This window comes from Mesoplodon mirus, assembly GCF_964341445.2.
Source record: "Mesoplodon mirus genome assembly, chromosome: 4".
NCBI classification, from domain to species: Eukaryota; Metazoa; Chordata; class Mammalia; order Artiodactyla; family Ziphiidae; genus Mesoplodon; species Mesoplodon mirus.
The window spans coordinates 184,297,072-184,324,356 of NC_138979.1; the positions used below are offsets into that span (position 1 = coordinate 184,297,072).

Genomic DNA, 27,285 nt, shown 5'->3' on the forward strand with positions numbered 1-27,285 from the left:
TTCCCCCCGCCGCCCGCCCCCTCTCCCCCCGCCCGCCCGCCGCCTTCCTCCCTCTGCCTTCCTTCCCCACGGCCGGCTGCCTCCTCGCCCGCCTGCCCGCATCCCCGGAGCTGAGGCCGCCGCGGCCGTGGCGGCCGAGCCCTCAGTCATGGCCTCGGGCGACACCCTCTACATCGCCACGGACGGCTCGGAGATGCCGGCCGAGATCGTGGAGCTGCACGAGATCGAGGTGGAGACCATCCCGGTGGAGACCATCGAGACCACGGTGGTGGGCGAGGAGGAGGAGGAGGACGACGACGACGAGGACGGCGGCGGCGGCGACCACGGCGGCGGGGGCGGCCACGGGCACGCGGGCGGCCACCACCACCACCACCACCACCATCACCACCCGCCCATGATCGCGCTGCAGCCGCTCGTCACCGACGACCCGACCCAGGTGCACCACCACCAGGAGGTGATCCTGGTGCAGACGCGCGAGGAGGTGGTGGGCGGCGACGACTCGGACGGGCTGCGCGCCGAGGACGGCTTCGAGGACCAGATCCTCATCCCGGTGCCCGCGCCGGCCGGCGGCGACGACGACTACATTGAGCAGACGCTGGTCACCGTGGCGGCGGCGGGCAAGAGCGGCGGCGGCGGCTCGTCGTCGTCGGGCGGCGGCCGCGTCAAGAAGGGCGGCGGCAAGAAGAGCGGCAAGAAGGGCTACCTCGGCGGCGGGGCCGGGGCGGCGGGCGGCGCGGACGCGGGCAACAAGAAGTGGGAGCAGAAGCAGGTGCAGATCAAGACCCTGGAGGGCGAGTTCTCGGTCACCATGTGGTCCTCAGGTGAGCGCCGGCGCGCGCCGGCCCCCGGGATGTTTTTGTTTTGAAGGGAAGCCATGTTTTATGTGTGTGATGGGCGCCGCCATCTTCTTCGCGGGGCAAGTATGGCGGCCCCAAAAGATGGCGGGCCGCGGCGGGGGCGGCGGGCGGCGGCGCGGCGAAGATGGCGGCGGAGGCGCGGCGCCGCCCGCTAGGCCGCAATGGCGTAGTTTCCTCGGGCGGGGCGGGGCGGGGCGGGGCGTGCTCGGCCAACAGCCGGCCCGGGGCCCGTTGTCCGCGGCCCCCGGCAGGCCGACCGCGAGGCCGTCTCCCCGCGAGGCTCGGGGGCGCGGGAGGGCGTTGGCGGGGCTGCGCGGCCTGGACCTCGCGCCCGGGCCGGGCCGCCGCCTTTCCCCGGCCTTCCTCTGGGGGGCGTCGCTGCCCCGGCTCCGCCCCCGCCCCTTCCCGGAGCCTCAACTGCTCCCGGGAGGCGCCTTCCGAGGGGGGCGGGGGCGCCCGCCCGGCCCTCCTCTCGCCCGCCCCGCGTGCAGGCCGGATCTTGCCCGCGGCCGCGCTCGCCTCGCCTCGCCTTGGCGGGGCGGGACTTGGGCGGCACGTCGAGCTCGCGTGTGTGCGGGCTCGGCGTCGGCGGGGCCTGTCACCGTTGCGGCGAGGGCCTCGCCTCTGCTCCCCCCGCGGCGCCTAGTGAGAGGGGCCGCGGCTTTTTGTAGATTGTTCTCAGTCCTGGGCGTTTGGGGGAGTTTTCTTTGCTTTAAGTATTTGGCTCTTTGCAGGAAGGCTGGTTAGTTACACAGCTAGGAACGTTTGCCACTAAATTGATCAAATCGAGTAAAGTTGCCAGATGCTTTTTACTTGATAGAAAACTCCTTATTTTTCCCGTGAAAAGAAGGATTCTGGAAAGGGTCTTTCTCCTGTTTTAGTACTGCTTTGAACGAGGGCCAGAAAAAATATCTGGGGCAGAAGAGCCTTATCCGCATATGTAAATCCTTTTGTTTTTACTTCGGAACTGGTGTTTTCAAGTCCTTATCCTATTATTTTATCCAAAGGCTATCTTGTTAAATTGTTGGAATAGTAAATAGACAGAATAATCCCGCCAGAACTAGTTAACCTAGTACCTGTGATAATTAGATTTTAGTGGTAGAATCCTTTACGCCAGCTCTGTCTAATAAATTCTCACAATTGGATGAAGCCTCAAAATGCGGTGAATGTTGAGTATTGAAGCATTGTTAACATTCTCAGGAACGAATGAAATAGGCGAAAAGTCTGGACTGAGAAGCTGGTCTGGTTGTATCGTATCTACCGAAAGCCCCAGGCGGAGGTAACTAAAGGTGGATGGATCTGTGACTCAGGACTGAGCAAAGGAGCGGAGGTTCTGTCAAAATGTAATAGCAAGTGCTGCTCTTCTGGATTTCGGAGGGCCTGGGAGAACTGTCAGTACTTCGGGTTTAGCAGGGGCTATAGATTTCAGTGAAACATGTATTTGAGTGCTTAAACGGTTATCAAAAGATCCCTTCTGTATGCATTCTGGTAGCGCAGAATGATTGCACAGTGATCATGCTGGAACTAAAAGCCATGTTTTCCCATTATTAATCGGAATGGAATAAGGGAGGGGGTGTTGGTTATTGATGAGTTTGCTGAATTCGGGATATCGTTTGAAATTAGATATTTAGGTAAAGATACATTAACCACATAAAGCTATATTTACTTTTTCTCACGGTATGGTCATGTTGGCTTTAAAGTAATTAAGAAAACCAGGGTTTGGGGTTTTTTTTTTTTTTTTGCGGTACGCGAGACTCTCACTGTTGTGGCCTCTCCCGTTGCGGAGCACAGGCTCCGGACGCGCAGGCTCAGCGGCCATGGCTCACGGGCCCAGCCGCTCCGCGGCATGTGGGATCCTCTCGGACCGGGGCACTAACCCGTGTCCCCTGCATCGGCAGGCGGACTCTCAACCACTGCGCCACCAGGGAAGCCCCAGGGTATTTTATATATTCTGCATTTGCTCTTACCAAATTGTTAACCCACTTCTCCATACTCAGAAAACTTGGTGATGTAGGCTTTACTTGAAGTGGTACGTATCAGGTTAGCTTAAAAGTCATTATTTTTTCTCTGTGCAAGTGGTTGCTGTAGGGTTGTACAGTTTAGGGGTATTTGTGTCCATTTCTTTAAATAGTTGTCTGGCATGTATGGTTGGTGTCTTTTGAATGGAACAGCAGAAAGGGGATGTGGTAGTTCTGTAGTAGACGAGTTACAGATCTGAAAGAGTCCCTAGAGATCTGCTGTGTTTCTTTTCTTTTTATTGACATAATTCCCACGTGCACATTTCGGTGGTTTTTACTGTATTCACCAGTTTGTGCAATCATCACCACTATCTAATTCCAGAACATTTTTATCATCCCAGAAAAAAACCCCATAACTGTTATTCCCCACCACCCCCAGCCCTTGGTAACCACTAATCTCACTTTTTCCCTGGATTTGTCTATTCTGGACATTTCGTTTGCATGGAATCATATAATACGTTGCCTTTTGTGTCTGGCTTAATCTGTTTTCAGGATTTCATCCAAGTTGTAGAATGTACTTCATTCCTTTTTACGGCTGAGTAATATGCCATTGTAGAGATAAAACAGCAGGAGCTGCTTATTTTTGCAGATGAGAAAAGTAAGGTCTAGTTAAGGCTGAGTATGTTTTAATATTTAATCACGGTTTAACTGTGTTTTGAATAGTTTTAATCCTTTGCTTTAAGGCCCATGTTTGTTTTTGCTTTTTTTTCCTGGCATGTAATGAATGAACATTTCATTATTGCCATATTTAGGGCATGGTATTATGTATTTTTTTTCCCCTAGATGTTCATCACTATAGTTTGGGAGCGACATCCTCTTTTGTAGAACTTACTAAAAACTAAACCACTTAACTAAATCACTGGGTCAGTAGGAAAGCTAACAATAAGAGCTGAGTATTTAAAACATTTAGTTTTGAGAGAAATCTAAGAAGGCTTTCAAATCTTGAGGTTTCAGGTAGTTAGAATTTGTGACCTTCACTCGAGGCTGTTGGTATTTTAACTATCTTCGGTTAGACCAAATATAGAAGTGCTTTGTGCTAGATCGAGTAAAACATCTCAGAGCAGAAAGCCATTGACATTAGAATCAGCAAATTGAAAGAAAGTCATAAAGTATTAAATTTTTTCTCACTTTTGTATATGCAGAAGGTTCAGGTTTGCCAAAACTTACTAATCCTGACCATTCCATTCGCTATTTTTCCGTTTTTACCATGCTCTTTATCACTAAGGAGAGATGCCATAAATGTAAATTCCCATGGAGCCAAGCCCAAGAAACCCTCCAAAGTAATCGTGTCAACCCCATGACCTACATAGGGCAGCCTAAGTCATAGAGCCCAATGCCTAACCTGGTAGCTCTGGAAGCCTGGCTTACTGATAAGCCTCGTGCTGTCAGATTGCGTCTCCCAGTTATTAACCCTCCCTCCCCACCACCCCCAGTCAACAGCTGTCTCCCCCAGTAGGAAAAAAAAATCCGTGTCAGAAGAGGCCACGGCTCCTGACCTACCTACAACTAGCATTTTAGGCTTTTGGAAGAGAATGAATAATAATTTTTTAAAGTATGCCAGACTCCTGGGTTGATATTTCCGAAAAGCCTTTCTATTTGTTTTGATGCCTGCTTTAGTGAGATCAGATTTATTTATTTATTTATTTATTTATTTATTTATTTATTTATTTATTTATTTATTTATTTATTTATTTATTTAAAAAGTTATTTTGGCTGCGTCGGGTCTTCGTTGCTGCGCGTGGGCTTTCTCTAGTTGCGGTGAGCGCGGGCTTCTCATTGCGGTGGCTTCTCGTTACAGAGCACGGGGTCTAGGCGCTCGGGCTTCAGTAGTTGTGCCGCACGGGCCTGGTTGCTCCGCGGCATGTGGGATCTTCCCTGACCAGGGATTGAACCTGTGTCCCCTGCATTGGCAGGCGGATTCTAAACCACTGCGCCACCAGGGAAGTCCAATCAGTTTGTTTTAAGGCTGGGAAATTCAGGGCCCACAACAGGTTATTAGCAAAAACAATTATCAAGAACGAACATTTCCTAAGATCCACATTCTTTTGTCATCTCATGACCTTCTCTTTCTAGGTGGCCAATTTATAAACTGCTCTCACTACTTCCCATGGGAAGAGTGAACAAAAGTGAAAACTTTTTATCATTTTTAAATCTGAACATTTACCAGTGAGTTGTGTCCTATCGTATTATTGGATAAACGCGCAAACATTGTATTTTCAAAATTTGGCATCAGAAACACTACCTGGATGTTGAAGAAAACATTCATGTCCTTACTGTTAGCAGACTATTAGGAAGATGGTGGGCAGGTCCTGGAATGAGTTGACTCTGTGTTGTAAGGTTGTGCCTTCCTGTTTATGGTAGACTTCACAGGTCAGGAGAGGAGCTGTTTCCTAGTCCTAGGTGTCTTGTGTTAGTAGGGTCCCATTCAGGTTAACTTTGTGATTAATTATCAGTAACAGCAAGACCAGTGGTTTCTGGGAATCTTATTGGTAGCAGCGTCAAATTTTCCTTTAGAGAGCACTGACCAGAGATCTGACCTTGGCATATCTTAACTTCTGACCTTGGGATCTTTGTAAGATGACTTGTTGGAGTAGGGGGACCCCAAAAGGCATTTTTCATTTCCTTTACAGCAAAGAAATTCTACTCCTTTCTGAATTCTTATGTGACAAAAGGAAGCAGTACACTCAATTTCTTAAAGAAAACTACCTAATTTTAACATGATCTGGTGAGATAATAGGAACTCTTTTGAGTAAAATTCATAGTAACTATTCAGTTACTTTATTTAGTCTTACAGTGTGGTTTCAGATATGAATAAACTTTAATGTAAATGGTGGTGACGGGCCGTTCCTTTCTTGTGTAAGTCGTTCCCCTCAAATATAAGAGCTGAGGGGCAGGGAAAGAGGCACTGTTGTGCTGGAGGCTGTTCTGTGGTGTCCGGACCCTGTCTCCTCTCCTAGGAGAGCCATAAACTTCAGGTAGAATTTCTAGTGTCTCACAGAGTATCACACTCTTAAAAACACTCCGAAGTGTCTTTCTCCTTTTACGGTGCTCAACTCTGCCCCCTTCTTTCCCCTTTTTGTCTTCTAGATTTTAAGCCCCCCCCCCCCCAAAAATAGAAGCTGCTGCCATGACTCCAAATTGAAAGTTGGTTTTTAATTTTTTATTTTGTTGATAACTCACTTGTAATTTGTAGTAATACATATGGTTATTATACTAACTACGTTTTTATAGATTCTTGAGAAGGATTGAATACAGACTGCTGGATTTTACTTCTGGGGATCTGACTGGATCACACACACACTATTCCTTTCTGAATTACATTCTAAGGCGTGAATTGTGTGAATTCACTCCCTTGCCTAAAAATCCCTCAAGCACAGCAGTGTGGATATACTTGATACCACTGAACTGTAAGTTTAAAAATGGTTATTAGAATGGTAAATTTTATGTTTTATATCTCCACACACACACATCATCATCATCATCATCATCCCAGAGACATACTGTTGCATTCAGTAAAATCCAAGCTTCTCATAACCTGCCAGGCCACACATGATTTGGCCCCTGCTTTCCTTCCTGACTTCCTTCCTTGTCCCTATGCTCCCATTATGCTCCAGCCTTCCCAGCCTTCTTTTAGTTTCTTGAACTTGGTCCTTTGCACTTATTCTTATCTCTGCTTCCAGTGCTCTGGCCCCAGATGTTCACCTTCTTCGTGCCAGCTGTTTTCCAAGTCTCGGCTCTGGGAGGCCCACCCTTTCCTCCTTTCAAATTAGCACCCCCCTCGCCATCGTTCTCTCTCAGCCCTGTTTTACTTTCTTTGTAGCACCGTCTGAAATGGTCTTGCTTTTATCTTTTAACTTGCTGCTTGTCTGTCTACTTCCTCTAGAGTGTAAGTCCTGGGCTATAACCCTGCAGCCTTACGATGGTAAGGCACATAGGAGATTCTCAGTACATAACTGAGTGAATGAGTGCATGGAATTGTGCTCTAAGGCAGAATCCTAGCCTAGAGTCCAAAATACCACTTCTACCTATTACTACTTTCAGAAAAGGAGTAGTAAGTGTGTGGAGAGGGTGGAGAGGCATTCCTTTTTTAGAAAAAGCATGGACTTCAGTCAGTTCTAGATTCAAATCCTGGGTCTACCACTTTGCCTCTTTAGATACACTACTTGGCATTTCTCCCCTGCCCCGGCCACGCCATGCAGCATGTGGGATCTTAGTTCCCCGACCTCTGGTGGAACCCGCACCCCCTGCAGTGGAAGCGCGGAGTCTTAACCACTGGACCACCACGGAAGTCCCACTACTTGGCATTTCTGAGGCTTGATTTCTTCAACCAGAAACTTGAGGTTAATACCATAAAGGTTTTGTTTGAATTGAGGAATGTGACAGTTCCTGGCATGAAACAGGTACTCAGTAAATGATAGTATCCCTTCCTAAGGTCTCTGTTAGTGGGGAAGAGTGGAAACAGCCTATGTCTGATTTTTGTCTGTTGCTTAGCAATGAATCTCAAGTATTAGCTCTCCCCCATTTCGATGAAGGTTTGGCTTGATGGCGGTGGTGAGGAGATAATGTCATTTTGGTCAAAAGCTACCTAGAGTGGTCAGACCATAGTTAATGGCCTAAGATGGAAGGTGTGGAGAAACAAAATCTAGCCAACCCACAAATAAATAAATGGGAAGTAGGTAAAAAAAAATATGCAAATTGGTGAAAATCAGGATCACAGAAAAAAAGGAAGCATTAGGGTCAACCCTAATGAGCTTCCTGGCAATCAAGATAAATACGGAAACTATACTACTGTTAGCAGATTCTAAGGTAGAAAAACTTCTAAGGGAATCAAACTTTTTTTAGGACTGAATTCTAAAATAAACTGTTTTCTATATAAGGGGCCCACTGAGTGATAGCAATGCACAGATTCCAGCTAGTATAGTGTCAGATTTCATGTAGTGTCTTGGAGCAGCCACAAGACTTCAATGTAACCTAGTTGAAGGTGATTCTTTACTTGCTTACTATAGTTTTTAAAAGTTCAACATTCTTTAAAAACCATAAGCATAGGACCTACTCTTCCCCTTAGGCCCAGGAGGGAGGGCAAAGTGGAACAAAGGTTTTTTGTTTGTTTTTTGGAATAAAGGTGTTTTTGCACACCTCTTTTCCAGACACCATGGTTCCCATTTAATGTGTTACCTTGTTTCAGCCTTATGTATGATAGGTGGTCTACCCTTTAATAAGTAAGGAAACCAAAGAAGGGTCAGTGATAGCAATGAGAGGCCTCTTGAAGGAAAGAGATCTTGATCTGGGCTTTGGAAAGCCCAGATGGGGGATGAGAGGTGGGCAAGAAGGGAAGGAGCGTTGTGTTTATTCACATACCTTTTATCGGACATTGAATAACATTGCAAGCAAACCAGTTTGGTGGGAGCATGGAGGGCATGTGAAGCTCCACTTGTGAACCTGTTTTCTAGGCCTGTAGAGTGCGCCCAGCCTTTACGTTTAGTTTAGTTCCTTAGTCATTTCTTTTTGACTGTAAATGTTTTGAGTCTCTTTGCTTTGCCTCTCAAATGACTGAGAGTGGCTATAGCTTTGGTAACTTAGAAACTGAATAGCTAAGAGACAGGGACTTATTTATGTACCTTTTTAACCTTTTGAATAGTTCCATGTACAGAAAAAAGAATGTTTTTTAAATGTGAATGAATAGATTGTCCTGCTGAAACAACTCAAAGTGTGCCACCCCATTCCTGGATGGTGTTGGCTAGAGTTTGTTTTTCCAACACCTTCCATCTTAGGCCTGGTTGTTGTAGGTCATTTGCCTCTAGCCTAGTGTTAGTGAGCACGGGAATCATCTAATCCACGCTAGAAGTTTCCTCAATATTACAGTTTTCCTACCACCCTACTTCTTTGAATCAATGACTTGTTTTCTCAGCTTTTTCCAAACAGGAATTCTGAGATTTGGTTTTCATTTGCTCTGCCCAGTTATGTTGTATAATCACAATTATAAGTTTAAGTCACATTGATTATAGAAACCGATTTTTTTGTTTGTTTTGGAGTATAGTTGATTTACTATGTTATGTTAGTTTCAGGACTATAGAAACTGATTTTGGTGACACTTCTAACGTGGATTAACCCTGTCCCCTTGAAACAATGAGATAATTAACTAAGTCCTATCCTGAAGGAAAACTCCAGAGAAGAATATACAAAACAGATTTTAAAGCAAATTTAGATACTTTGCTTCATGAACATGCTTTACTTTGAGGTGTATTTGTTTGTTTTTAATTTATTTTATTTTTTTTGGCTGCGTGGGTCTTCATTGCCATGCACGGGCTTTCTCCAGTTGCGGCGAGCGGGGGCTACTCTTGGTTGCGGTGTGCAGGCTTCTCACTGCGGTGGCTTCTCTTGTTGCAGAGCACAGGCTCTAGGTGCTCGGGCTTCAGTAGTTGTGGCCTGCAGGCTCTAGAGCGCAGGCTCAGTAGTTGTGGCACACGGGCTTAGTTGCTCCGCAGCATGTGGGATCTTCCCAGACCAGGGCTTGAACCTGTGTCCCCTGCATTGGCAGGTGGATTCTTAACCACTGCGCCACCAGGGAAGTCCCTTGATGTGTATTTGATAATTACTCTGTTGCCAGTCACTAGAACTCAGTAACACATATAAGAAAATTGATAATCAGAGCTGATCAGTTAACACCTTCATCCTCCTCTATCTTATTTCAGTAGTAATTCTGAAATGGAAGGAATATAATAATGGCCACTGCAGGCAGTGAAAATCTGTATTTGAATACATATTATAATAGTAAAACATTTTAAAATAAAATTGTACAAAAAGAAAAAAATGAATTAATACTTCTCACTTAACGTTTTTTGAACAAAGAGGGAAGCTTATGTACATATGGTCTGTAAATGCAGTTAAAAAAATGAATTAATACTTCTCACTTAACGTTTTTTGAACAAAGAGGGAAGCTTATGTACATATGGTCTGTAAATGCAGTTATTTGTCTTTTAGTGCATCATAAATTTCTATTGGGCAAAAACTTCTGAAGATTTTCTTTGCAAAAATCAGATAGGGCTTCCCTGGTGGCACAGTGGTTGAGAGTCCGCCTGCCAATGCAGGGGACACGGGTTCATGCCCCGGTCCGGGAAGATCCCACATGCCGCGGAGCGGCTGGGCCCGTGAGCCATGGCCGCTGAGCCTGCACGTCCGGAGCCTGTGCTCCGCAACGGGAGAGGCCACAACAGTGAGAGGCCCGCGTACCACCAAAAAAAAAAAAAAAAAAAAAAATCAGATAAAATGGACAAATTATAGCAAACAGTGACAGAATTTGATGTGTTGCTTTAATATGTGTGCAGTTCTTGGTGAAAATGAGGCGGACATTTTTTATTTCTTCTGGCAATAGATCCTAGCATCTTTTGTCATTTCTCTAGCAGTCTTCTTTGAAATTTGATTTTTTCCCCTATATAAGTAGTTTATTTTCTTAAATTTTGCTGTTGAATAGTTAACAACCCTCTGTTTTACAGTTTCTGTGCACTGGTCTTCAAGGAGTTCTCCAAATTAACTTCCATGAAATACAGTGTTTGTTAAGGAATAAGTAAGAAATATGTGATGATAATATGAAGTTTTAAGTATATATTATGAAAACCTACAGTAACCACAGCAATTATTTAGAACTTAGATCAACAAAAGTTTATTTATTTATTTATTTAAGGAAAGAATATTGTATCATTGACATTGTTTTTGAAGTGCAGGTATATAGTGATAATCAAAAGCAGACTGATTTTTAATCAGTTTAATTACGGTTTTTAAAATGATGTGTACAGATCATGCGCTTATTGTGTGTACTTCAGGACAGATTGCTTTCACTGTGTGCCACTTTCACTTGGTGTGTTACTGATTAAGATTCTCATTAGACAAAGGTAGTTTTCTCTCTATCTGAACATATCTCTTTAGTCTCCTTTGTAAAGTCCTCCTCATTCTCTCAGTATTGGAATTACACAGCTTTTGGTTCTGAGCCTTTTCTCTTTCTATATTTTTTTATAGATATATTTCTGCAGCTTTAAATGCAGTTTGTATGCCAGTGATTCCCATTATATTTCTCTCCAACCTAGATTTCTTTTTATCCCCAGTACGTAGCTATTTCTTACCTCCTTGAGGTCTGTCCACTAGGTGTCGCACAGTTAGCCAGTGGAACCAAACCAAAGTGGGATTCCAGATCCTCTCCTGCAGGTTGTCTCTTCCCCCGTTTTCCATCTTAGCTAATGACACCACTGTCCTCCAGGAAAAAAAACAAGAAACTGAGATGGCATACTTGACATCCCTCTTCCACCACCACCACCACCCGTCTGATTCATCACCCAGCCATGTTCATTCCTTCTCCACAATAAAACTTGAATCTAACCTGTTTTGTTTTGTTTTTTTTAATAAATTTATTTATTCTATTTATTTATTTTTGGCTGCATTGGGTCTTCATTGCTGCACGCAGGCTTTCTCTAGTTACAGCGAGCAGGGGCTACTCTTCGTTGGGGTGCGTGGGCTTCTCGTTGCGGTGGCTTCTCTTGTCGCGGAGCACAGGCTCTAGGCGCGCGGGCTTCTGTAGTTGTAGCACGTGGGCTTATTTGCTCTGTGGCATGTGAGATCTTCCCGGACCAGGGCTTGAACCCTTGTCCCCTGCATTGGCAGGGGGATTCTTAACCACTGTGCCACCAAGGAAGTCCCATGTATTCTAATTCTTAATCATTTGATTGTTTTCTGGGTACTTTATGTTCTTGAATGTTGGAACTAAGAACTGATCCTCAAGAAGTATTTCCTCATTCGACTTCAGTTTGTGTCACCCCAGAATTCATATGTTGAAGCCCTAATCCCTGATGCAGTGGTATTTGGAGGGTGGGACCTTTGGAAAGTTATTAGGTTATAAAGCCCTCATGGATGGGGTTAGTGCTCTTATAATAAGAGACAAATTATGTAATGTGATGAGAAATGGTGTGTATGTAAGGATACAACAAGAAGACATCTGATGTCTGGGAACCAGGAAGAAGGGATTCAACAGGCTGGCGCCTTGATCTCCAGACTGTAAGGAATACATTTCTGTTTAAGCCACCCAGTCTAGAGTATTTTTGCTATAGCAGCCTGAACCGACTGAGACAGCTTCCCTCGCCAGAATGTAAGTCCCATGAGGGCAGAGACCTGGTTTTGTTTCTGCTGCCTAGAACAGTGCCAGGCTCACAGGAGGCCCTCAGTTATTACGTGTTGAACTAATACAAGGAATGGTTGAGCCTGTGATTCCTTAATGCCAAGAGTTCAGCTTTCTTTCTGCCCCAGCACACTTGAGACATAATGCTTAGCAGTGGCTTGCTCAGAGCAGCAGTGACTCTCAACCTTGCCGTGATTCTTGTATTTATTAGAAAGATACAAACAAGAATGTGTCTTCACTGTGAGAAGAAAAATAGCCTGCCTACCCACCAGTTTATTTCGATACCACTAGAAAGTTGATGTGGTAGTAGTTGTGCCTAGGCTGGAGCGATCAGAGGGTAAAGGAATTATCACAGCCCTGAGAAAAGAAATGAAAGAATCTGGTTACAGTGCGGAGTCCCAGCTTTGTAACTTGTGATCCAGTAAGCACATTTCCTCTTCTTTTTTATTAATGCATCCAGCTAGGTTTTCTTAGGCTTCTTCATATGTAAACGGGTAACCTGGGTTATATTATCAGGTTCTTTCTAGTTCCAAACAAGAGGCGGCTGAGCCTAACAGTAAAGCGCTCAGGTCTTAGAGTTCACCCCTGTCCCTTACTGACTGGTTAACCCTGAGCAAGTTACTTAACCTCTCTGTGTCTCAGCTTTCTCTTCTGTAAAATGAACTTGCTAATTTGCCCACTTCGTAGGGTAATATGTGCAGTGATTAAAACAGTGCCTTCCCAGAAACATTCAATAACATGTCAGCTGCTATTATATTCTGTGGTTCTTTGTAATGACCTATAGTGTTCCCTAAAGTGAAGAGCGGTGGGAAAGGAGAAGCATTTAAAGTTTAAAACTGTTGTATTCTGTGCTTTTTATTGTGAAGCAATTTGATGGAGAAGCAGAAATTTTCAGTTAACATTGAGAGTTGTGAAGCATTCTGTTGAGAGTTTTGAAGCATTCTATTTTCTGCTTTAGTCGCCAAAGTAGTAGAAGACTGGTTTTGGTCTCTGGGCACTTCACTGTAGTCTGAGAGACAAGGCCAACAAAAGTTCAAAACAGCATGATTTAGAGTTCATCAATGTTATTATTCAAAAATAATCCAGGAATTCAAAGGTAAGAATCTAAGGTTGGAGCGATGGAATCAGCCAGCCTTTAGAGAATCTGAGCTAGACTCCAGAGGGTAGGCTGGGTTTGGAGAGAGGTGATGAGAAAGAGCAAAGGGAGGAACTCCTTATTCTTACTGAATATTTCCTTCCAAGCACTTCTGAATTAGCCTGTGTGAAAAACAGGCTGGTTGGGGGCTCCCCTGGTGGCGCAGTGGTTGAGAGTCCGCCTGCCGATGCGGGGGACACGGGTTCGTGCCCCGGTCCGGGAAGATCCCACATGCCATGGAGCGGCTGGGCCTGTGAGCCATGGCCGCTGAGCCTGCGCGTCCGGAGCCTGTGCTCTGCAACGGGAGAGGGCATGTGCAAAGGAGAAATAAAGTACTAGATATGGTAAAATGAGACCAGACAGCATAGGACCCAGAATGGTCAGTAGTATTTGGTGTCTAGAATATAGGAGACTCATTGTGGGGGTCAGTATCCTTTTTTTTTTTTTTAAACCTGTTGGATTTGTGATGGTAGTAGAACATTTAAGTAGAGCTCTCCTACATTCTTTGAACACTTACTTACTTACTTACTTACTTATTTATCTATCTTTATTTCTTTGGCTGCGTCGGGTCTCAGTTGTGGCACGCGGGGTCTTTGTTGAGGCATGCGGGGGCTTCTCTCTAGTTGTGGCATGTGGATTTTGCCTCTCTAGTTGTGGCACACGGGCTTTCTCATTGAGGCACACAAGGTCAGTAGTTGAGAGGTCCGTGGGCTTAGTTGCCCTGAGGCATGTGGGATCTTAGTTCCCCAACCAGGGATTGAACCCATGTCCCCTGCGTTGGAAAGTGGATTCTTTACCACTGGACCACCAGGGAAGTCCCTGAACACATACTTATTGAGGACCAACCTACATGCCGACTCAGAGCAAGGCTCTAGGGATACATGGGGATCAAAACAGATCAAAAATCCCTGTCTTCGTGGAGTTTACAGTCTAGTGGGAGTGGGTGACAGAAATCACACAGTTATGAGTACACATCATAGTCAATAAAAATTGCACAGGTAAAGGCCATGAGGTTAGGGTGGATGGGCCATGGTACCTTGGAGGAACTTAAAAGGCCAATATAGCTGGAGCTAAGAGTGAGGGGAGAAGAGTGAAGAATGAGGAGGCTGGAGCAGTAGGCAAGAGGCTAGCTAAGAGGTGAAGGCTAGAAAATCAGATCTGAGTCAGCGTTGCAGAGTTGCTGGTTAACAGGAAGTGTGTGTGGTGGACAGAAAGCAGAACTCTGAGAAGTGGTAGGAGGAGAAGCAAGGAAGCCGAAAATAAGCCGCCGGTTAGAGAAGTGGGCGTAGAACTGGGAAAAGTGGATGCTGAGGACAGTAATGGCCAACGCTTCCCACTAGGCTAAGAAGGAACGCTGAGGGAAAGGTTGTTGACTTCGGCATTGAGGATTTTGGTGACCTTCAAGCAGAAACAGGGGTTTAAGAGATTGAGGAGAAAGACTGGGTGGTTAAGAGGTAATGGCTATAAATCACCCATTTGAGAAGCTGCTAAGGAAAGCATTTTTTATAGTTTTAAAAATGTGTTTGCTTACATATACTTCTTTACTCAGCTAAGACGATCCATCTTACGATGTTTTTCAGATGAAAAAAAAGATATTGACCATGAGACGGTGGTTGAAGAACAGATCATTGGAGAGAACTCACCTCCCGATTATTCAGAGTATATGACAGGAAAGAAACTTCCTCCTGGAGGGATACCTGGCATTGATCTCTCAGATCCCAAACAGCTAGCAGAATTTGCTAGGTAAGTTATAAGAACTTTTCCTTTCTTTTAGTTAAAGAAAGTACTTGAGTGTTGCCAGCTGTGTTTTTTGGTGCCTAAGTTACAATAGTGGTTTGTATTCTTGCTCTAGGGAAGCTTCTGAAAACAAAAGCAGTTGGTTTTTATTTTCAGTGGTAACTATGTTATGAATGTAACTGGCACCATTTTAGATTTGAATAAGATGAAGCAAATACCTGCTCTTTAATTCTGTAATTGATGTTGCTTGTGAATAAATAAAATTGCACATAATTTGTTTGGAAATGGATCTTTACCCTGCCTCCTGGCCTCCTTGTATACATTTTAAATTGGCGTGTATTGTCCTGGTCTGAAGCTGCTGGAGGCCTGGGTCTGTACTGGATTTTTACAGCTGACCGCTGGAAAGGACTTCATCAGTTCCGATTTCAGCATGTCATCAGTTAGGCTCCCGGTGTGTTGTTGATTTAAGCTGGCATGACAGGAAGAGGTCAAATATTTAGGGCCAGGACCCTGTGCCTGACTATCCAAGGTTAGGAGCAGGAAGGAAGGTCTGAGCCCAATGGTTGTTTATTTGTTTTGCCTGAAACCAGCCAGATTCCTATAGAAACCTTGGCCCCTTTTTACATTATTTTCTAGTATAGTTTGGCAGTTTTTATAAGGGCGTGAGAAAACCCACACAGATGTAAAATTTTGAATAAAATGAAATGAACTAATAAAATCTAGAGTAGGAAGTATACTCCTTTTCCCTACTTGAGGTTGAATGGAACCTGGAACAGCCCAGGAAATTGAGGCAAAGACAGAATCAGTGAGAAAGAAACCTTTGTGCTCTCCTGTCCTGTCTAACAGAGCGGAGCACCTTTTCTTTCCCCCACCCTTTCTTGAGAGCAGAGTAGGGAAGAGCTGGAGACCCTGGGGTGTCCTGGTTTCTCCCAGCCTGCCAAAAACAAGCTGGGCGGCCTCTGGCCATTTGGAGCCTCAGTCTCTCCACATGTCACGTGGGTATAAGAATACTATCGTGCTTTGATAAAAGGGTCTGTACCCTTTTCTCCTTTCCAGTGAAACTGTAGTTATAGGGAATATAAACATTAATTTATTTCTGATTTATCATGGCTTTAAAAAACGTAAGGCCCTATCCTTTTGTTAATGACACCGTGTTCCAGCTTTTATTGCTCTTTGTATTTTAAATACAGATACGTGAATTGACTATTAACTGCCCTGCTCCCCTCCCCACCAAAAGTACAAATAAAAATGGAATCTGTAGGGTACGTAGTTAGCAGTGAGGTCAAGAGTTTTTGGACAGATTGAGCCAAATACCATACCTGCGTTTAATGTTGTCATGTGTTCCTAAAGTTAGTCACATCTTCCTTATGGTACTCAGATTTACTGGGGTGTGGGCTGCTATCCCAGGGATAGAGAGGTGGAACACGGGAATCAAGGAGAGCTTTGTGGAGGGGGCAGCGTTTGATTTGGGCCTTGAAGCACATAGAGTTCTGACAAGTGGATGGGGTTTCATGGTGGGGCCTCCATGCCAGAACAGCATGAACACAGAATACACATTCACTATCCAGTATATATTCAGAAAACAGAAGTAGTCAAGTTTGGCTGTGAATTAGGGTGCTTACAGGGAAATGACTGGGTTTAGGTAAACGTAAACCAGATCATTAGAGCCTGTGAATACTGGGTCAAGATACGGGCTCTTTAGTATGTAGTAGACAGCTGGTGAAGGATTTTGAGCAGTAGAGAGGGGGTTGTATGATCAGAGATTTAATTTGAGAGAATTACTTTTCAGCTGTATCCAGGCTGGATGGGTGCAAGGACACCCAGGAAGTGGGAGAGACCAGTTGAACAAGAGCTCATGAAGGCCTGAGCCAGAATTGTGGTGGGTGGCGGTCAGACTGAGTAAATGTGAGTAAATGTGACAGAGATGACAGGAGACGGTGGAAGACAGAGACAGGTTGGCTGTATGTCTAGAGGGAGGGGCAAATGCACATTAATTTTTTCTTAATGCACATTAAAAGCTTTGCTCCATAGGTGACAGGGAAGTTGGGAGAGGGTGCTGGTTTGGGGTTCAGAGTATGCAGTGTTTGGTTTTAGATGCTGAAGAGACATCCGTGCTGGACTTGAGGTGGATTCAGGAAGTAAGTTAGGGCTAGAGCCATCTGATGGGGGACGGCTAAGAGCATGAGAGTGTTCAGTAAATAAGCTCTTGGCGGGGGCAGTAGGAGGTTTTGGAGAGAAAAGAGTAAAGTCTTGGGAAGGCCCTTGTATTCAGAACCAGTGACAGAGCCAAAGGATCATTCAGACAGGTAGAAGACTCAAGAAAGTAAGTACAGGGGACTTCCCCTGGCAGTGCAGTGGTTAAGACTCCGTGCTTCCACCGCAGGGGGCACAGGTTCCACTGCACCTCCCTGGTTAGGGAGCTCATAAGATCCCACATGCCGTGGGGTGCGGCCAAAAACGCAAAGAAGAGAAAAGAAAAAGGTAGGTACAGCATTCCAAGAGCCAGTAGAGTTTCCAGAAGGGCCAAGAGAGGGAAGAATAAGTATTTCTCTACATACTATATTGTGAAGTAATCCTGGTGGAGGAGCAGAGGGCGGAGGCAAAGGTTTGCAGAGAGGTGGGGCCCACGGGTAGTGAGCAGCAGAAGTAATCAGGTGCTGGTGACCCCTAGCGTTGTTCCCCTTGCTGGAGAATTGGGGCAGCAGTCTTAAGGCTTGTCCCCAGTTCTCTGAACAGAAACTCCAGGACGTCTCAGCTCTAAACTCAGGCACATGTTGCTAAAAGCTTCCAGGGAGAAAAGATAGGTCTACAAAAGGATGATAATTAAACCTGAAGGAGAATTTTCTTCAACAGCAATAGATAATTAGAAGACAAAGGAGCAATGCTCTGAGATTTCTGAGGGAAATTATTGTAAACATAGAATTCTTGACCCAGCAAAGCTATCAGTCCAACACAAGGGCAAAACAATGGCAATTTTAGACACCTAAGGATTCGTTTTACGTTGCATGCATCCTTTCTGAAGAGGTTACTTGAGGGTGTGCTCCAGTACAATGAGGATGAACATCAAAGGGAAGACTTGCTAAAGAATACAGTGAACAGGAAATCAAGAAGACTGCTGTGCAACAGGCTGGAAAACTTGTTCAGTTTAGAATAGGAAGTCAGTGGGTTGTAAGAATTTCTTCAAGAAAAGCCCATTTCATTCAGTAGTGGATAGAATGAGCAAGAAGCTAGAAGATCTTGGTAGTATGGGAAAGAGTCTTCTAAAGAAGAGAAGATAGTCAGAAAGTCCGTGCCAAGGGTGGCAGGGTTAAGAAAACCATGGCCTAAAAATGGGGCATAATTTTGACTTTTTTTTTTTTTTTTTTTTTTTTTTTTGCGGTACGCGGGCCTCCCACTGTTGTGGCCTCTCCCGTTGCGGAGCACAGGCTCTGGACACGCAGGCTCAGAGGCCATGGCTCACGGGCCCAGCTGCTCCACGGCATGTGGGATCTTCCCGGACCGGGGCCCGAACCCGTGTCCCCTGCATCAGCAGGCGGACTCTCAACCACTGCGCCACCAGGGAAGCCCCAATTTTGACAATATTTAAAGAGAGAACACTCATTTGACATGACTCTAGGAAAATTCTCTCCTTGGTAACTGAAGCTCTACTGTATTGGACTTGGAGAGCATGAAATATGATCCCTAGCACACAGTTAAATTCTTCAGTAAGCATTACTTATGTAATTACCTGAATATAGTGTGTGTTTATTTTCTTTTATAATCAGCCTGTTAAAGATTTCATTTTGTATACAGAATAGAATGTAATCTTGCTCCCCTTGACAACACGTACACAGTAAAGGTACAGGATTTGGGCAGTTGTGAGGTTGGGCTCATTCTCATCCCCATTTTCCATAGTATCTCTTGAAAAGATGATGTAAAACCAAATAAATCTCTCTTAATTGGGCAGTGGTGGTGAGAAATAGTTGAGCCTGGAATGCCCTATTCTGTGAGGGCTTCACATTTTGACGACGTAACAGCTGTGAATAGGACTTTCCAGAGACCGCAGAATGGTGACTGGGTCTCAAAGCGGTTGACAACGAAGTGCCAAGTTTCAAACTGTTGGGGGCCATATCTTATCTTCTTGGCTTATAAAAACGCACAGAACTTGTTTTCCTGGCCTCCTCTTTTCATCCACCCCCACTCTGACTCAGTTCTCGGCTTAAGGTGGCATGTTAGTTGCTTTCCCCTCCCCTCCGTGTACTGGGGTGGTAGGATTCTGGACTGGACTTGGAACTGGCCAAAGAATGTTCAGGTTCTTGCTGCACTGAGCCTAGACCACTTAGTAAATTACTTAGTGTGTGTGAACAAGTATAAGAAATAAAGTCATGGTATTGCGGAGGTGGGACTATGGCGATTTTGTTCTTTCTTGAAATGTGTTTTTAGTAAATACTTCAAAAATTGGTCAGTGGGTGGGACCTGGAGAATTCTGTCCCCTGATTAAATTTTGTGCATTTTTCATTAACTAAACTTAGCCCTTTGGAAACCTTCTGTGCAGGAAGATCAGAATAACAAGTGGTTAGGTCAGTCCCAAGTTGGTGGTGGTTTGTTGTTGTGGTTCACTACCCACCCTGAGGCTTTTTCACTGGTTTGATACACAGATAAAGTGTGATGGTGGAGCTGAAATGCCGTAAAACCCCGCAATATCACGGGAACGTACATTGAGAGAACCCCTAGAACACACTTCGGCTCGTTTGTCGTAGGGACACAAGGAAGGGAGGTGGACGGTGCCTGCAGGTGGCAGCGCTATTACACAGGGCCTCCCGTCCTGTCAGCACAGCTGGCTCCAGTCGCGAGTCAGCTAAGCTGCTGATTTTCATTCAAGAATCACTTCTTCAGAAATGTTTCATCTTGGCTTCTGGGACATTTACAGACGTAACTTAGTCAGAACTTCTGGTTTACATAATACCCTGCTGAAAATTGTCCAGGAAATTCCTGCAGTTTGTGGTACCGGTGTCCAACCGTTACAACGTATGCAGAATGGCAGAGTGTAAAATCAGCAGTCACGTCATAGGGCACGTAGTCTCTATTTTTAATTGAACAGGAAACTTTTGTTGCCCACCTGGCTCCTCCATATAATTTCTAATACGTGGAGGGGCCTTTCCACTTTACCTGTGCAATGGTGGTTTGGAGCCACCAGTAAGTACCTTCTGGGTTGTTAAATACAACTGGCGTTTTTTTAAGGAATGAACTCAGTTTTGCCTAGGCCCGTTTAGCACAGGTTGAGGGTGATAATAGCCATCATTTTTCAAGAGCTTAACATACATCATCTCGTTTAATTTTCACAGCTCTAAATAGGTAGAATTAATACCTTTTTACAGAATAAGAAACTGAGGCTGAGAAGTTAAGTGATTTGCTCAAGGTCGTGCGGCTGGTTGAAGCCAGCGCCCAGTCCCACATCCCATTCCACCTCGTTCATGATGCTAACGCTCTTGTCGTCATCTCCAGGTCCAAGAGCTTTGTAGGTTTCTCAGTCAGTGAGAAACTCATATCTTGGTTACTTGTGACTGACTAGTTTGGGTGGGTCAAGAAGGTATTCTAAGTAGTAGTATATAATTTTAGTCTTTTTAAAAAATTACTCTCTTTTTTAGGATTTCAAATATATATATGTATTTTTTATTTTGTAGGTTTATGTACCAATTGTTGCCACAAAGATTTTAATTTTAGTCTTTACTCACAAAACAGAACACTTTCAATCTAGGCACGCTTGTTTGGAAAAGGACCTTTTTAGTGTTTGCATTCGAATATAATGTACAGGGTACCTGCGTATACTGCCTCAGTGATTTGCTCAGGAGCTTAAGAGTGGCTGCAATTAAATACCTCCACTTCCTCCTTGAGTCCAAGGGTGTTTGCTCAGATGTGTTTTAAACTGTCATTCTAAAATTAATTGCTAAGTATTAGCACACGTTTTAAAAATGACATTTCAAGAAGAAACGCCACTTAATAACATTCAAAAAATAAATCAAGAGTTGGGTGAATGGCACACAGGACTGTTCTCTTTACTGTTGTGTGTATTTGAAATTTTCCATGATTAAAAAAAAAAAGGTTCCTAGGAATGAATTTAAGAAAATTTGTGAGGTCTGGGGACCCTCGTAGGTAACTGGGCCACACCTATCCTACGGGCATAGGCATTTCACTGCCATTGTCCCCATGTTCGAGCCCTAAGGCGGGTACAAGAGGGGAAAGGTTGTCAGTATGACATATTTGTCAACCCAGTGAATGTCTTTTTAAAGTCAGAGTTTTTTGTTTTTGAGATAATTTGCATACAGTAAGATTCACCCTTTTAGGTTAGTACCATTCTGTGAATTTGGACAAAGACAATCGTGTAGTTATATTCACAGCCAAGACAGCATTTGAGTGGAATCCTCAAAGAGTAAACATCTTAACTGGGAAGATTGAAGCTTGGTTCTTAATATACAGTTCTTATTATTAACATTTGACTGGAGTAGAACCCTGTCGTGTGAATCACTGTTACTTTTCAGACTCTGTTATTATAACCTCCAGGTGGCGCAGTGGCACCAAATTTTTGTCGTACCTGGTTTTGTGAACTCAGACCCAAACTCTCTTTAAGGTAACATAGGCTAGTTCAGAGCCCTGTACACAGCAGGTGCTTAGAAAATGTTTGCTCACTGATGTGGTAATCTTCCAAGTACAAGAAAGAACAAGTATCTACAGGGTTGGACTGGGGAGGATACCAGACTGAAAACGTTCTCTTAGAATTCCAAGTAGGAAATTTGTACTGTCTTGAACACACTCCTTAGAGATAAGTTACAGCTACCAGATGAATCGTTTCACCTCTGCTCATCCAGGATGTGGAAAGTTGAAGGAGGCGATTTCATGAGTTCAGGCTTTATAAAGTCAGGAGCATCAGGGAATCCTTTCCTCAGATCAGGAGTGACGCAGGATGAGTCCGTTAGGGCCTTTGCTCCCTTAGAGATGACAGCAACAATCTCTCAGAGTGGAGGAGTGGCGGTAAATCAGCCTTTCCTTAGGGAGCGTCAGCCTAGTTGTGTGTGAAGTACGCGTTCTCATACAGGAGTGTGAGATGGCAAAGCTAGGGTCAAGAGCATCGGTTTCAGAGATTTTAAATCTTTTTTTCTAGTTTTTCTAGGAACTCTTAATTTCCCACCCTCTACCACACACAGATCTTTAGGGAGTTTTGGAGAGAAAGTTTTGACAAAAGACCAAAGGTTGGTTCAGTGAAAATAGCAGGTAGGTAAGTTACCAAGTAAGCAAGCTCTGGGTAGTAACTCCACAAGCAGGGCTCTCCCTGACCGCCCAAGTGGTCGAAGCTATAATCTCCCTCCCATCACCACCAACAGCCAAACTAATTGTATGATAAAAATTCAACAGTGTGAAGAGGTTTGGGGGTGTTCCCGCCAGGCCCTAGGGGCCCCTCCCAGAGTAACCAGTACTCACAGTTTGCTGTGTTTCCTTCTAGAGCTATTATACGTATGTGTATATAAATAATTCTCTGTTTAAAAGGACTTTTCTGTACCCTTTTTAAAAAATAGTCTATTATAAAGATCATTTTTGTCAGTATGAGATGGACACCCCCCCCCTTTTTAAGCAGTTGTATAGGATGTATAGTTTTAAGACCCTCCCATATCTTCCTTTTTTAAAGCACCCTTATTATCACAGCAGCTGCTTTTAGATACCTCACTTTGCTTACTTCACTTTGCTCCCACTAGGAGTTTCATCTGTGGTTTGGGGACTGTTGGTCTTTTTTATTTTTTAAAGAGTTTGGGGAAAAGAGCAGATACTAAAATCACACAGCTCACAGTGCCATCCTAAGCTGCACCAGCTTATTAGCTACGAGACCGTAGGCAGTCACTCAGTCATGCTTGTGCTTGAGAATTCTTCACAGTCGCAGGTCCTCGGAGAATGTGAGTCTTCTCATCCCTTCCCCTTCACGGAAGCATGTTGTACTCTTAGTTTTTGTACCTATAGGGAAGGCATTTTAGGGACTGTGTGATTTATGCCGGACATCTCTGCCCATTCCTACAAACCTCTCTCTCTTTTTTTTCCCCCCCTTTGGTAAGAATGAAGCCAAGAAAAATTAAAGAAGATGATGCTCCAAGAACAATAGCTTGCCCTCATAAAGTAAGTAATGCTAGGGGGAAAAAGCGTTCGTTACTGTGAATGAAGTTTTAGAGAGCTTGTAAGAAATCGCACTTTTTATTTCCATCTTCATAATTGAGATTCAGTGAGGAACTATAATCTGGTTTCTAAATTCAAGAGACTGTATTTTGTGATGTAAGTTTTGTTGTTCCATAAAGTCCACTTAAATTTAAATACCATTAAATGGGGTTACTGCAGGGTGCCAATGTTTTTATTTTCACTGTGTACTGAATATACTCTGTTAGGACTTTATTCTTTTTGGATTGTTAACAAGTCAATCTTAAGGCATTGGGTTGTGCCTCACCCATGGACCTTTAGGGGACTGTGGGCTCCTTATGGAAATTTGGAAATCATTTTGGATGTTGCTGAAGTGACCCTAATAAGACTTCATCATTTCCTTCACAATTTTAATTTACCCTGTTGATTGTGTGTTGCTAGGGAGTACTTAATTGTTTTCAAATGTGGCTATTTATTAGTCTTTAATGATAGTCTAAAAAGTACTTTGAGATATTGATTTGGGTGTGTTTTAAACTTAATTGGAGGTGAAAATAAAGTATCAAGTAGGTGGTACAGAAAAACAGGAGGGGAGAGATTTTGAGTGGAATAAAAAAATTTAAAAAGACAACAACAACAATTGGAGAAGGATAAATTTACTTTCATGGTCTCACCTCTGATGACTGTGCACCCATAAATTCTTTTTGTCTCTTTTTTTAATGTTCCTGCTGTGGACATTTTGATATGTGGAAGCATTTCTGTTGAGGCCGAGTACTAATAAGCTTTTGAAAACAGCTGTGCCTTAAGTGCGCATCTTCTCTTTAGCTTCTCTCTGTACTTCTTTTCCAATAAGATTTTTTTTTTTTCCAATTCCATTTTCTGAATGGAAACAGCCTAGGGGTCAAGGTGAAAACACCTGTGGCGCCCCTCCCTCCCCCCCCGCCGCCCCCCTTGCCTGTGAAGCTGTGCAGTGTTGACTCGTGCTGTCCTCCTGTCCTGCTGTCTGATCATTTCCCCGTTCACTCCATTATTGGGCAACAACTGCAGGAGAAATGGTGCAGGACATGCTTCTCCCAAGCACCGCCTACCCATCCGCCTCCCCCCCTGCTCTGGTATCAGTTTACCTGCTTCTTTTCCTAGTGTCTCACAAAATAAATTTCTTCTGTAGTTGCCATTCCGTGGAGACCCTCTTGCTTCTTTCTCTGTCAAGAAGGGGAAAGAGGCAAAGAGAGAAGAGGGAACAGTAGGCGATGGAGAACGGCAGCCCATTCTTGCGGCACAGAGTACGGGGCCACCAGAGGCGGTGGTGGGCCGCCGTCCTCTTAACTCCGTTCCTCTCGGTGCTTCTGTTACTTCATCTGGGGGCGTAGCCGGGTGAGGCGGCCGTGGTGTAGCCGGCAGCCAGGGTGTCTGGGTTCTACTCCCAGCCTGGCTCCTACTAGTAGCGTGACCTTGGGCAAGTCTACTTAAAGACATCTCTAAGCCTCAGTTTCCTCACTGTAAAACAAGTTTGCATTACATGTTAAGGCCTTTTTCAGCTGTTTTTTTGTTTTTTGGGGTTTTTTTTTTGTCGTAAATAATTTAATATTTCTACTGTAATATGAAGTAAAATGTATGTGGGGAGGTTGGGAGGGTCGTTGTATTGTGTCAGTGAAGGCTGTCAAGCGGTAGAATCGTTTGTAACAGTTTGCAGTGTGAACCACTAAGCTTCTCTCTCTGTTCGAAGGGCTGCACAAAGATGTTCAGGGATAACTCTGCCATGAGGAAACACCTGCACACCCACGGCCCCAGAGTGCACGTCTGTGCAGAGTGTGGCAAAGCTTTTGTCGAGAGCTCAAAGCTAAAACGACACCAACTGGTTCATACTGGAGAGAAGCCCTTTCAGGTAGAGCCAGCCCTCCTCCCCTCCGCTGTCCCCGCAGGTGTAGGCAGGGCGGCAGCCGTGCTGGAGAGACGCCGCCCAGAGAGGCCACAGCGAGGTCCTGGTGACTCCCTCGGGGGGGCTGCCCCAGCTCTCGACTCCGCCACGTGTGATCTGTGTGGTCCCAGAGACGGGCTGTATCGAGGTGTTTCTGGAGTGTACTTGACGTCAGGAGAAACATGGGATTGCTGGGGAGCAGGTCTAAAACAGAAGTTCTCATGCGTTCACTGTGGGATTAAAGCAGTTTACTTGCTGTAGTTATTTTTTTATAGTATATTGAACTGCTAATTGACAGGGAACTTCTAAAATTTTTGCTGTGGGAGAGTAACTTTGAAAATAGTGTTTTGCTTTGTTTTTAGAAGCCCATGAACAAGTGAACAAATCAGCAGTGCAGCTGGTAAATCTAACATGGTTCTTTTTGATACTTGACACCAGAAACCTTCCTAACCGTTTGTCTCTTATTATTTGAAATATTTACACAAATGTTAGGACCCTAACATAAGATTTAGGAAGATTCTTGCTGTTTTGCTGAATGTTTCTCTTACGTTGTAGTTAAACAATTCATGAGGGCTCTGCGTGGGTCCTAGGAGTAGGAGTTGTCCGGGCAGAGTTACAGCTCCCTGCCCCCTGATTTAGATGCATCTCAACAGCTTCCCCCCAGGGCAGGGTTGGGCAGGGAGGTAGAAGAGGTAGGCTGCTCTCCCCCTAGCAGTGAGCTGCCCCGTCCCGGGCCTGGTCGGAGTCTGAGCGGGTTGTCTCTGGTCTCTCCTCGACAGTGCACGTTCGAAGGCTGTGGGAAACGCTTTTCACTGGACTTCAATTTGCGCACACATGTGCGAATCCATACCGGAGACAGGCCCTATGTGTGCCCCTTCGATGGTTGTAATAAGAAGTTTGCTCAGTCGACTAACCTGAAATCTCACATCTTAACACATGCTAAGGCCAAAAACAACCAGTGAGAAGAAGAGAGAAGACCCTTCTCAGCCTTGGGAAGCATCTTCCAGGAGTGTGATTGGGAATAAATATGCCTCTCCTTTGTATATTGTTTCTAGAAAAGAATTTTAAAAATGAATCCTACATACCCAAGGGACATGTTTTGATAAAGTAGTAAAAATTAAAAAAAAAAACTTTAATAAGATGACATTGCTAAGATGCTCTATCTTGCTCTGTAATCTCGTTTCAAAAACACGGTGTTTTTGTAAAGTGTGGTCCCAACAGGAGGACAATTCATGAACTTCGCATCAAAAGACAATTCTTTATACAACAGTGCTAAAAATGGGACTTCTTTTCACACTCTTATAAATATGAAGCTCACCTGTTGCTTACAATTTTTTTAATTTTGTATTTTCCAAGTGTGCATATTGTACACTTTTTGGGGATATGCTTAGTAATGCTATGTGTGATTTTTCTGGAGGTTGATAACTTTGCTTGCAGTAGATTTTCTTTAAAAGAATGGGCAGTTACATGCATACTTCAAAAGTATTTTCCTGTAAAAAAAAAAAGTTATATAGGTTTTGTTTGCTCTCTTAATTTTGGTTGTATTCTTTGATGTTAACACATTTTGTATAATTGTATCGTATAGCTGTATTGAATCATGTAGTATCAAAATATTAGATGTGATTTAATAGTGTTAATCAATTTAAACCCATTTTAGTCACTTTTTTTTTCCGAAAAATACTGCCAGATGCTGATGTTCAGTGTAATTTCTTTGCCTGTTCAGTTACAGAAAGTGGTGCTCAGTCGTAGAATGTATTGTACCTTTTAACACCTGATGTGTACATCCCGTGTAACAGAAAGGGCAACAATAAAATAGCAATCCTACAGAAAGAATATGGCAGAAAAAGATCTGTAAGCACAGTCTTATTTCCTTTTGTTGTCCAGAATAATTATAATTCTTGAGCCTCCCAGAAATTGGAAGTTAAATAAAGCAACTCAAGTTTCCTTTATTTTGCACTCAATTACAGTGACTTGTGATTAAAGCGATGCATGGATATTTTAATACTTCCCATGTGTACTGAATTCTGAAAGAGTTAGGTAACAGGCATCCCGAGTTAAGGAACTACCTCAGAGTACCCCACGCCAGGCCCGTTGGTAATAGGATTTTGATTTTAGCTCCCCCAGCAAACGTGTGACCGAAGCAGTTTGTGCCCTGGCCTGTGTGTGTTCTCAAGGTAAGGTGTTACCTGGCAGGGGACACGAGCAGAGGGGAGACCAGGCATTTCCATTGCTCAGGCCGCCTTCAGGGCAACTCCCACAGGTCCTGGCTTGTCTAACAGGAAACGCTTATGGTTATTGGCTGTTTG

At 44.3% G+C, this 27,285-nt stretch overlaps 1 protein-coding gene across 1 annotated transcript; it reads left to right on the top strand.

Moving 5' to 3' along the window:
- Positions 1 to 24: 24 nt before the first annotated feature.
- YY1 (YY1 transcription factor) lies at positions 25 to 26,928 on the top strand. Its single transcript, XM_082617219.1, has 5 exons — positions 25 to 821; positions 14,754 to 14,916; positions 22,989 to 23,049; positions 24,788 to 24,946; positions 25,759 to 26,928. The coding sequence occupies exons 1-5, from the start codon at positions 149 to 151 to the stop codon at positions 25,939 to 25,941; spliced, it is 1,239 nt and encodes a 412-aa protein (XP_082473345.1). The 5' UTR covers positions 25 to 148; the 3' UTR covers positions 25,942 to 26,928.
- The last annotated feature ends 357 nt before the right edge of the window (positions 26,929 to 27,285 follow it).

Bases quoted from the DNA above. Each gene is read 5' to 3' on its own strand.
- YY1 (XM_082617219.1), top strand. From the start codon at position 149: ATGGCCTCGGGCGACACCCTCTACATCGCCACGGACGGCTCGGAGATG. The intron at 14,917-22,988 runs GTAAGTTATAAG...CCCTTTGGTAAG, and splicing joins CAGCTAGCAGAATTTGCTAG to AATGAAGCCAAGAAAAATTA. The intron at 24,947-25,758 runs GTAGAGCCAGCC...TCTCCTCGACAG, and splicing joins CTGGAGAGAAGCCCTTTCAG to TGCACGTTCGAAGGCTGTGG.